This window comes from Gasterosteus aculeatus, chromosome 12 (genome assembly GCF_964276395.1).
Source record: "Gasterosteus aculeatus chromosome 12, fGasAcu3.hap1.1, whole genome shotgun sequence".
NCBI classification, from domain to species: Eukaryota; Metazoa; Chordata; class Actinopteri; order Perciformes; family Gasterosteidae; genus Gasterosteus; species Gasterosteus aculeatus.
Genome location: NC_135700.1, coordinates 14,281,277 through 14,292,640, shown reverse-complemented (window position 1 = coordinate 14,292,640; position 11,364 = coordinate 14,281,277). Strand labels below are relative to the sequence as shown.

General features: G+C 43.8%; 1 protein-coding gene across 3 annotated transcripts; it reads left to right on the top strand.

Moving 5' to 3' along the window:
* Nucleotides 1–3,429: 3,429 nt before the first annotated feature.
* Nucleotides 3,430–10,387, top strand: depdc7a (DEP domain containing 7, paralog a). Of its 3 annotated transcripts, none has more exons than XM_040204466.2 (9): nt 3,430–3,616; nt 6,214–6,664; nt 7,358–7,488; nt 7,581–7,773; nt 8,287–8,507; nt 8,652–8,794; nt 8,890–9,015; nt 9,253–9,331; nt 9,441–10,387. In XM_040204466.2, the coding sequence occupies exons 1-9, from the start codon at nt 3,445–3,447 to the stop codon at nt 9,662–9,664; spliced, it is 1,740 nt and encodes a 579-aa protein (XP_040060400.2). In that variant the 5' UTR covers nt 3,430–3,444; the 3' UTR covers nt 9,665–10,387. The 3 variants fall into 3 exon arrangements, with proteins under 3 accessions (XP_040060400.2, XP_077941142.1, XP_040060408.2); XM_078085016.1 differs by having other exon boundaries at nt 3,545–3,654; XM_040204474.2 differs by lacking the exon at nt 3,430–3,616 and adding an exon at nt 3,807–3,827.
* The last annotated feature ends 977 nt before the right edge of the window (nt 10,388–11,364 follow it).

Below are 11,364 nucleotides of genomic sequence, written 5' to 3'. Positions count from 1 at the left end.
TTTTTTTGCTATGATGTGTTTTGTCGGAGCGGGTAAGCATTTTCCAAGTGACCTGGGGCCAGTGAGTGACGCCATAGATCGCAGCATTAAAGTCCTCTGGTCCATTGAATCGGCTCCAGTGACACAGGATCTCTTGTCTGATACACGCACAGTGTGATTAGAACTTCTCATCCTCGGCAGCGACACTGTTAGACACCATAACGCCGCATCGGCCAACTCAAACAAAGTGTGTCCCTCAGCTCAGAGAGGTTCAAACATCACCTTCACGTCCATATAGGCTCATATTCTGTGGCGTGGAAGACGTGATCGCTGTGCTCGCCCACCATGCTCTCATGGCCAAACTATTCACTGGGACTCGGTGGCGGACTTTGTGTCGTCTGAGAGGGTCCTGAGCCTGATGAATAAAATATGATTATCCAGAACATAATGCCAAATGACTGGCAACCCCCCCCAAAAAACAAAAGGGGCTCTGTGAGGAAAGCCTCTGTCCTTTATTGCTGCGGAGGACGGCCAGTCAGACAAGCGTTTGAGATTCCAGCGCGGGCACAACTGGTGGAGACTGACGCTGAATGTCTCGATATGAATCACTGCATCGTTTCATATGTGGGAGACGGACTGAGGGGATCCTCGAGGCAGCGTATGAATGTAGGAAGGCCACAGTGACGGGACGGCTGTGTGTTCTCCGGTTCAGTTTAAGCTACTGTGTAGTTTTAAAGCTGCTTTAACCCGTCCCACATGCACTTGATGAACAGTGCCATCTTTGCATTTGTCAGTTCTGGAAAGTAACTTAAGTATATTCACTCAAGCGTTGTACTTTTGAGTGCAACTTTAAGGTACTTCTATCAAACAGTGGAAAACAGAAATAGACTGTTGAGTTACTAGAACAATTAGTTTTCTTCTACTGTTACAGAAACTACTGCACTGTATGATGAGTTTAAACAACGGACCAGGTTTCTAAATGCCTTCGCTTGTGCTACTTCGCAACAAAGCAGTCTGTAGTTTGAGCCTTTTGTGAGGCGTCCACCATTTTACCCTCCGAATTTCTTTACATTTCTTTAAGCTCATTGTTTAGACCAACAGAGGCAACATATTTTACATGTGCAGAACTTTCAAGAATATCAGCAAACAAAAACACATTTGTGTCTGAAAATCTTGTTTTGCATGATCCTTCTGATCATATGACAGTGGACTAAACCACCCAATTATAAATAAAATGGTTACGAGTAGCTTCACCTCAACCAGCTTCATTTTTACCCAGGTTACATCGCAAAACCATTACTTGTATAATCCCTCTAAGGCTGACATTATGGGCATATTTGTCTCACTTCATTGGCTCCCTTAGCAGAAACCATCTTTTTAAATTCCTCTTCCCGGAGGAAATTCCTTTGCCATCATTAGAACTGTAAACAACAGCACTTTACTGACATTGCATGACCGATAAGAATGAAGGGGAATGAAAAGGACATTTGCACGACTTCCCGGCTATACGTGGATACAACCCGTAGAGTAAATACCGATTTGACCTTGTTGGGCTAGAATTACTGATAGTATAAACCAGCGGGCTCTCTCGCTCCTTTTCTCTGTCTCACCTTCCGTGTTGGCTTAAAACAATGTCTCACTCCATTGCACTGATGTCAGCGTAGTGGCAAGTTTACAAAATACCAGCACATCATTCTGCAGTGCCCTCATCTGAAGTTGTGAAACCCGTTTGTCCCTCAGACCAATGGTTTCTCACTCGAGCTGAACGCACTCAAGTTAGCTCTCGTTTAGGGTGTGTATTTCCTTGTACTCCGTTTCTATGGACACAATGGCTGTGTGAATATAAAAATACCTCTAATTCATCTGCTGTAACAGAGAAAAAAGTTTATGTAGTTTAGAGTTTACGTACACATGCAGCACAACGACCAAGTACCCTGAGCTTCTGTGAATTCAGGGCTCGCAGATTGTTGATTTCCAGAAACTCACCGCTTATGACTCATACCTCATTCTGCAGAGAGTCAAGGTCAAGTGGTATAGTTAAACAGTTATGCTTCTTTTTTTTGCCACCGGGGTTAAAAACTTAGACTTGCAGACACGGTTAAATGCAATGGCAATATGCCGTTTCTATGCCAAGCAAGGGATTAAAGCAAAAAAAGTGTTATAGTCCTAATGATACTTTTGAATAGTAGTATGATTTATGGCCTAATGGTTTATCTTTTTCCATGGCCTCCTTTTTCTTTTCATAAATTATTTCTTTTGGACGTGTCTTTAAAAACTTTGCACAGGGAGATAAACCTTAACCGTTAACCAGTGACGTTGCACTTCATGGGCAACATCCTGACCCCTAAAAGTCATCAAGTCGTCCTCACTTTGTATTCTTTTATGGGCATTCCAGAAATAAGTGCTGCATTAAGATGGCGCTTACTTACAGCACTAGTTTTGTAGTTCTTGTTGTTCTGGGTGTGTTCCCTTCTTCTCATTGTAAGTCACTTTGGATAAAAGTATCAGCTAAAGGAAATGTTTTGTAAAATATTTCATGAAGTTGGTGGACTCAAAAGAGGCGGCCAAGACATCCTTTTTTATTTTCCTTTTAAGTGGTTCAAGCTCATGAATCAGGCGCTCTTCCAACGACGAGTAAATTGAACACTGTGTCGAAAGTTACACGCGTGCACATCTGCAGTTTCCTTAGAGCATGCTTGCCTTGCTCAAGAGCAGCACAACAATATGTGGAGCAGGATGACATTTCTGCTCACTGACCAAATGATTAAAAACATTGTTTTAGAGCACCGCCTCTTTCTTTTTGTGCTCACGCATTCTCCCCCCAGGTCATCTGAAGGAGCATTTTTCTAGAGGCCAGTAATCAAACCGGTTTACACGCCTTCCCGTTGCACCACCCGAGTGGCGTGTGGCGATGTGTACATGCTTGCAGATGATGGCCTTCGTTTCGGGCCCAGATGAGGTGGAACGATGAGGTCACACGATTCAAACAGTTTCTTATTTCTGTGTATGTGTGTTTCTGTCCTTCAAATCGCTGTTATTTGAACATTTCTCACATAGTAGCTGCTTTTAAATGCTGCTTCTTTATCAGATCAGATTTACAGTGTGGGCTTTAAGGGTGTGACTTTGTGAGTCCAAACCCTGTAAAAAAAAAAAAAGAGAATTTCCTTCAAATTAAAAATATTTTAGTTAGCCAATGATAATACTTAATGAAAAAACTAGAGGGAAAAAAGTAGAAATGGTAGATCTGCAAACCTTTTTGTACTCAGCATTGTGTTATATTATATAAAGCCTTCGCGTGATAAAACAAACAATATCATGTATGGCACCTTTAAAGGTAACAAATATCACACGGATACGTCACACATAAAAAGCACAGCAACTATTCCTCTTTCTTATTATTTCAGTTCCGGAAAATGAAAATTGGTCAAACTTCAAGGAAGCAGCTCGAGTCTCATTTCCACGGTAATGTCCGGATGGGAGGCGATCGGGGAGAGAATAATGTCGCTGTGGGAGGAGACGGTTTCGGGCTTGTTTGTAGTTGGTTGCGTGCGTCACGTCGGGAGTTGGAGAGCAGGGACGTGGTCTGAATGGCCGGTTCCTGGGTCACTGGAAGAAGTTCGCATGCACCGAACGGCAGGTAGGCGAATACCAGCTGGATCACCTTGAGCCGAAAGAGTAAATGCTGCGTTTAGTTCATTTAGCGTCGGATGTGTGTTTTTTTTTGGGGGGGGGGGGGGGGGGTTAAGCAGCTTGTTAAACGTGCTGACTTGAAATCGGAAGAAATGTATTTCCATTTGCTTGCTGCTCGTTTTGATTTGACTGAAAGTACTGGTATCTTACTGGAAAAGGTAATGTGCCAACCATGGCGTTTTTTACGCACGCCGTTTGGGAATATTTATGCCATTTTGTATTTCTGACAATTTACATATCGTTATGTAACATGTCACCAGCGTCTATATCATTGTTGTTTGCACATTAATTAAAGTAATTAAGTTGGTCGCTTAAGGGAACCTTTTTATAAGAGAAAAAAACAACCGATCGAACGAACGATTATTTTGAATTTGTAATTGAGCTACTGCCTTTACTCAATTACAATAAATCCATTAATGCTCTGTGGATGAGCGTAAAGCTTTGAATAAGAACAGCGTGTGTGTGTGATTGTGCCATCGGTGCTCAGTGCCGACTCAGCAGTCTGCAGTGTTTGCGTTAAAACCAGAAGAACCGGTTTATTACTGTATCATAGGATTCAAACTCATAATGGCCAATCGGCGAAGCTGCGCGTTTCTCTGATGCGGATCAGTTCATCTCACAGCTCTCAGCATGTCGGAGGAATGCAGGTATCTGCCACGAGCCATTAACAACCTGCTGCCACGAGTCCAAAGGTGCCCACGCACCATTTGCATCATCACCTGAAATCACATCGTCCTGAGAGGCTGGTTAAAGTTACCCCCCCCTCCACGATTGTGTTGTGTGTCGGGGAGTTGTTGTGTTAAACATGGAGGTCTCCAGAGGGAACATCCCCATGTGTGGACCTCGCTGCTCCCTCCGCGGTTATTTACCTCCACCGATGTGTACAAACAACTGCTGCGCTGTTGTGCGTCGCCTCGATTGCAGGTCGGCGGCCTCTTTGCGTGCAGTTTCTTTTTCTTCATAAAGAGAACTAAAGTCGCAGGGAAGGCGTCAGCTGCGCAGGCTGGGCTCAAACCTCAGCCGGGCTCAACCAACAAGAGGTGACAGATCACAGCCTGGTTCCCAGGATTGTTCCGACCCCCAACCCCCCATTTCATTCCTTTTTAACAAGAAGCATTAATGGATATTGATGAGATCCGGATTTATTTTGTGACTGGTAATCCCGGGACCCCTGAGGGGACTCTCCAGATGGCCAAGGAATTCATTCTGATAATGCAGTGTGTTTCTACTATATATATATATATATGGAGTAAATGTGCCCCATATGAAAGGAATTATATGCTATTTGGTCAATATATATAAACCCTCTTTAAAGGCGCTCTTTAACTGTCACAGCTCCGGAAGTAGTTTATAAAAGGTCAATCCCACCGAAGAGGACGGTTTCCTCTCTCCGAGAGGGAGACACAGATGCATGTGTCTCATTAATACTTACACACACCTTCAGCTTCGTCTCCGTAGTAGCCGTGAAACAACTGGACACACTCCTTCTTCTTTCTGTTCCGCAGGGTTTCTGTTGTTTTACAGATGGTCAGTGTTTGTCACGTCGTGTTATCATAACGTGGAGCCTTGTATGGTGCTGTCAGGGACTGATTTATGTTCCTTGGCCCCATGTGAGCCTCTCAGATCCTCACTTAACATTTGCTCAGCAGGCCTTTAATGTTTCCTGTTGTGAGATGAAAGCCACACTACGTAACGTCTCACTGTAAGTCCAGCTCTGCTTACATTGGTCTGGCTCGCGCTGGGAGACACAAGTCAATTGCTCCCACCAAAAAAAAACACCTCAAACGCAGATGCGATAGGTTGAGAGATTGCATTATGGAGTGTTGAATGTGGAGATGTTTGATTGCATAAATCATCCACTGATTCGTGTGCCTCTGTTAGTAGCAGTGAGGCCCATTCAGTGGAAAATACAACATCACGTATGATGATAAGGTCATTACCACTGTCTGCGTTCCCTCTCTTCTGTGTGCCTGTGAGTTTGCATGGACGGACTGTAGTCTGATATGGTTCCCCTGTTGTCTTTAACCCTTATGGACAACACCATTTGATTCCTAAGTGTTGACATCTGTTAAGTCCATTAGAATGAAGCCTCTGAGCATAATGCACTGTGCATGCTTTAAAAGAGGATTTGGGTTGGGTCACGGCCCGTGTGCATTGCATTGATTCTGGACTTTGTGCTGTTAAAGTCACATTGTGGTCACGCACAGGACAGGGAGTGTTTGATTTGTAAAGACAATAAAGCACAATTCCCTTCTGAGGAAGACAAAGAATAAACAAAGCTGAGAATGCCATCACGGAATCATCGGAATGACTTGTGTGGAGACGAGTTGTGTAGCTTGGGGATGTTTTTTTCTAATGTTTTGTGGTTGATTTTTCTTCTTATCACACTTGATTGACGTATTAATTAATCGGCTCCATCTTCCAGTGAGTATAAAACACATAAAACTGGTTGATAAGTGCCAGTTCCTCTCAGCCCATATTCCCAACTGACCCTGGCGGTCTTCCCGCCCATCCGTCCACTGACTCCCTCCTCTCCTCCATCAGAACCAGGCATGGCTGGAAAGCCATTCCGGGCCACCTTCATCTGGAGCAGCATCATCTCCAACCTGCAGACCCGCGTGGAGGTCAAGCGCCGGCGCCACAACCTCAAGCCCTACCACGACTGCTTCCTGGGCTCGGAGGCGGTGGACGTGGTGCTCACGCACATCACCATGAACCGTTTCTTTGGCGACGAGGCGGTGCCCCGCATCAAGGCCGTCCGTCTCTGTCAGGCCCTGATGGACTCCAGGGTGTTCGAGCCCGTCGGCGTCAAAGTGTTTTACAAGGAAAAGAAGCCCGCCACCTTCGAGGACAGTAGTTGCAGCCTGTACAGGTTCCTGAGCACGACCGCCGGCTCTTCATCGTCGCTGGCCAACGGCAACTCCTCTAGCACCATCGAGAGCGGCCTGGACGCGCCGAACAGGAACAAGAACGACTTCAGTTCGTCACATGAAAGGTACCCGTACACGGACCCGTGTCATAACATCTTCCCGACCTCGTGTTTGATTTGCTTTGTTCTCCTTCCACCAGATTTAATCCCAGATCCAGTGTAGCTTTCTCTGAAAACTAGTCAAGCATGAGTGGAGGCTCTTGAAGTCCCATAGTGCAGTTCTGTCCACTGCAACGAGTCTTACCTTCCAATACAATCTCAAGTTGCTATTCGTAAATATTAAATTATTCTTAATAAATGTCCTTTCCTGTTAAATCTAAGTCTCTGAAGGTCGACTGGCAAACTCGTTACTGACATTACTCCTGGAAATGACGTAACGTGTCCTTTTCACACTTTCATTTTCTACACTTTTTTTTTTAAAGCCATATCAAATGAATTCGTGAGCTTTGTACTTCAGACCGGACCAGAGATCAGACTTACTGAATTAAGGATAAAACATATCAGTGGAGCCACGTGCTTAGACAGTTTCAGTTGAACACTTTTTTATTTGCAACATGATATAAGTAGAAATTCCCTGGGAATAACATAACGAAAAGAGAATTTATTTTAGAATATTGAGCATTTATTTTTCCAGGTTGGCCCGGGAATCAAAAGAACACAAATTGTGACTGAATCACAGCTGCTAGAAAGCGATGGGATGATTACGCCAGTAATTACTAAATCATTTCCACTAACTGTTGTCATTACCTGCCTCTTCAGACAAGGCGTGCTGAGCTACTCCAACCATTCCCCTGTGAAAACAGACAAATCCCTGGAGGACGTGCTAGGAAACCTCAACCTGAGCTCCTCCATCACCCCTCAAATGATCAACCTCGGCCTCTCCCAAGAGCGTAGGTCACCCTCTTCCTGCAGCAGAAGCTTAGTCACACATGTTAGTCTGTGCACATGTGACCCTCACGGCTTTTTAACTCTGTTTTCACAGTTGTGGATGAGGTGTGGCACCAGCAGGCTGTGTTCAGACTGTTGCAGCTCATAGAGCTCCCCCTGTTGGAGAAGCTGTTAGAGGGTAGAGACGCGTCGCGGCCCCCCCTTCATGGCATGGACAGTGACCCGGACCTGTTGTATACATCGAGCTACTTAGACCGGGAGGTCCTCAAGGCCTTCAGTGAAGCACAGTAAGTCCTCTGAAACAGCTGAGCAGCTGACACACAGACCCACTGCCTGTACAACCCGTAGTAAGATATACAACAACTCTGTGTTATAGTGGTGTCATGCATGAACTTATGCTAAACCGTAAGGTTGTTGTATGCTGCACATAGTTTCTGTGTGTCTGTGTGTGTTGTCTACTGAACACTGCTATTGAAGTACCTAATACTTCATCACGTGCACCCAGAAGGAGAAACGGTTAATAGATTTTAATTGCAATACTGTATTTTGTTTATGGTACAATACAATAACTACATGTCAATTATTATTTGCTACTAATGACAGCGGGCCCTGATTAGCATTTTTGTTTTGGCAAAAAACCTATGTAAACGATAAACTATTACATAATGACCCAATGCAGGCTTACTGAAAGAGTACCGAAATCAAACCCGAAGGGCTTATCACCTTCTTTTTCCATCTCCCCGTTGCCTGACTTGACCGACCTGTCGGCTGCGGGTAAAATCACTCCTCCCTCCCCTCAGGGCTGACGAGTGGATGTCCGGAGCGGTGGACTGTCTGGAGTTTCTGCCTGACGAACGGGTTGTGGAGGTCAGCCGAGGTTTGGCAGGATGCGCCGACGACCTCCCCCGGTGTAAGAGTCTGCTCTACGACATCCTGGCACAGCACTACGGAAACACCCAACAGCCACCTCTGCTCGGCAATCACATCTTCGACATCCACACTGGCATCTCGGAGCTACTCGGTAAGAGCGCATCTCTTTGCTTTCAGGAGGGTTGATGGGGGCTTTGGTGGTGACGCTCAAAGCCAAAGTTTGCTCCCTGTGCCGTTTCGAGCGCAAGGGGCCGCTTTTGTCACGCTCGGCATTTTCATCCTGCTTTTTTTTCAGTGAACGGCAAGCAAGCGCAAGCTTTAGAGTCCCTGCAGCTGAGCCTAAAGCTGCAGGACTCTCGCAGCAGGGAGGAGCTACGCAGGCTGCTGAGATTCATGGCCGCTGCAGCCAAACCACAGGAGGTCAAGCTGCACAAAGAGGCGAGTTCCCATCCACCTCCTCTGTGAGTCTATACGCGTGTTTGTTTGGTTTTTTATTTTTTTATTTTTTTAACTCTAAACAATTCTCTTGTCAGATCGAGAACCGAATGGCGGTGAAACGGTCTTTCTCGAGCGCCATCGTCTACAGCAGACGACTCTCTAAAGGAAAGGTGGACCTGATGGTTCTGTTCATGATGGATAACCATGGCGATCTCTTCAAAGTGAGTGTTGTTGCTGTCTTGCTACCAGTGTGCGTACTTGTGTGCCCGCCGTTAATGGAGGTATAACAAGTGGCATCTCTGTGTCGACAAAATGCTGTTTTAGACTAAACGAAAGAAGGATTGTAAACCAGATATTACTTTGATCAGAATTCATAAATCAAATGTATATGATTGCGTAGGATCACAGACAGATATGAGGAAAGTAAATATAATCATTCTACGTGTTCTTTCCACCAGATACCGGTTTCATTGCACAAGATGGTCAGCGACAGAATAATGAATATTGTGAAAGGGAAGGATCCAGATGTGATAACAGGTTTGCACATTTCCATTTCTATGTTCCTCCTACACATTCACTTGTTCAGCAGCTCTTTGTTTGACCAAAGAACACTTTGCCTTGTTTCTCTGATCGCTCTCCACTGCAGACTCAACGTACTGCTCCAGAGTGAGCTCCAAGGCATACTCAGAAAATGCAGAACAAACCACTAAAGAGGAACTTTGGTCTTTACTCCGGAGCGTCCATGAGAACCCAAAACTCTCAAACAAAGAGAAGAGACGGTTGCTGGGACAGTTTTATAGAGGCCACCCAGAGCTTTTTGTTCAATACTTTGGAAATAGGTTGTCCAGTATCAATGTGTTGCTAAAGTGATGCTCATCAGTGTGAAAATGCATGTATGATAATGTAAAGATTCGTAGATGTAAAAACAGATGTGCCGTGTAGAACGTGGATTATCTCTGCTTGTATGTAAATAGTTTTGACTACTGAAAACAAATGTGAATTTAACCGTGGATCGTTAGGTCTTTTCTGTGGTGCGGGACACTAACAAGAAATGTCTGCGTCTGTTGTAATGTGTATGAGACTGTTACTTTCCCAGCATGACGAAATGAACCAAGTATTCCTGGGAGGTTTTTTTTTTTTTTGGAATGTTTTCTCACTGCAACGTGTCTTAGTATGAATGTGCATTTATTTCATTGGATGTATTATTTGTGCTTGAGCAATGGAAACTTTGTCAGCATAAATGTGTCTGTTCGTGCGGTTTGTCGTGTACGATGCCACGCACACCAGAGCAATGTCTTGATGACTTGCTGTTAGTCAGAGGCATTCATGAGAATTTGTCCTCTGGGTTTTTCCCTTTGTTGCAACTTTTCACCAAAACAGATGTAATTTATGCTTTTTTTTTAACTTTAAAGTTTAAACATAGCCACGTTCTAGTGGTTCTGTTTCATATATGTTTAATATATTCCGTCTAATCAGCCAAGGAAATCCCTTTCAGATTTACAGGTGACAAAAGCATTAAGATTTAACCACTCACATCTTGTTCTTATTTTGGGCAAATCTTAATAAAACTTATCTGGAAATGTTAAACATTCATACATGTGCATTGTCCTCTTTTAATGTTGATAGACGAAATGTGTTTTATCTGAGGCATCATTAAGCGTCATGCAATCATATAAGACCAATAATGTTCCCTTTCAAAACAGTGTGAGTTCTTAGTCCTTTCTTACATGACCCACATATTGCACGTGACAATTATAAAATCTAAAGCTATTTCATATCATTGAGCCTCCAATTTTGTCCATTTGTTTTATTTAAATACCACTTTTTGGTAGCAATCAAAAAAGTAGGTTGGAAGAACTTTAACGTTGAGTTCTGTTTTAATAATAATAATAATGTCATTATTTATATCAAAATCACAGGCGCTTGGTTGTCAACAAGTTTAAGAAGCTCAGCCATTCAAAGAAGAAAAGTGGTTTCTTTTCCAAGAACTTTCTTTTGAAATTAGTTTTTTTTGGTGGTGGCGGATGTTATTTGTGCCTTTGATGGTTGAAAGCAAAATGACGAAACCCTTAGAAAGGGCCAAAAAAAGCAATTACTTTGATAGTAACTCCGGGTCGGTGGTCACCACTGTAAGAGTTTTGAACAGTCCTTTAGAAGCTATTAAATAGAAAGACTCAAAGTAAAGACATTATTAGACATATAGGGTGCTTTAGTTTCAAAGAGCATTTGAGCCATTTTCCAAATGGTGCAGATTTCAAAGAAGCCTTCAGCCTTAATTGTGTGGCCGTGTAGCTGTGCTGCGCAGACCAATAATGATGTAATCATGCCAATGTGAAAGTAAGCAGCTGGCTTGCATTGAAACGTGTTCAATGTGCAAGTCACTACTACGGAACTGTCGAGATAATGGCAGCTAATATTGATATTAGTTCAAGCTGAAAGAACACTGAATGACCCCAAATAAAGAGTCCGGATGTTCAAAAGCGATCTAGCGCTTATGTAGAACAGATAAATAGAACCACATTAACCTCGTGATAATAATGAGGTCGCTCACGTAGTTAAGAGAGTCTTCA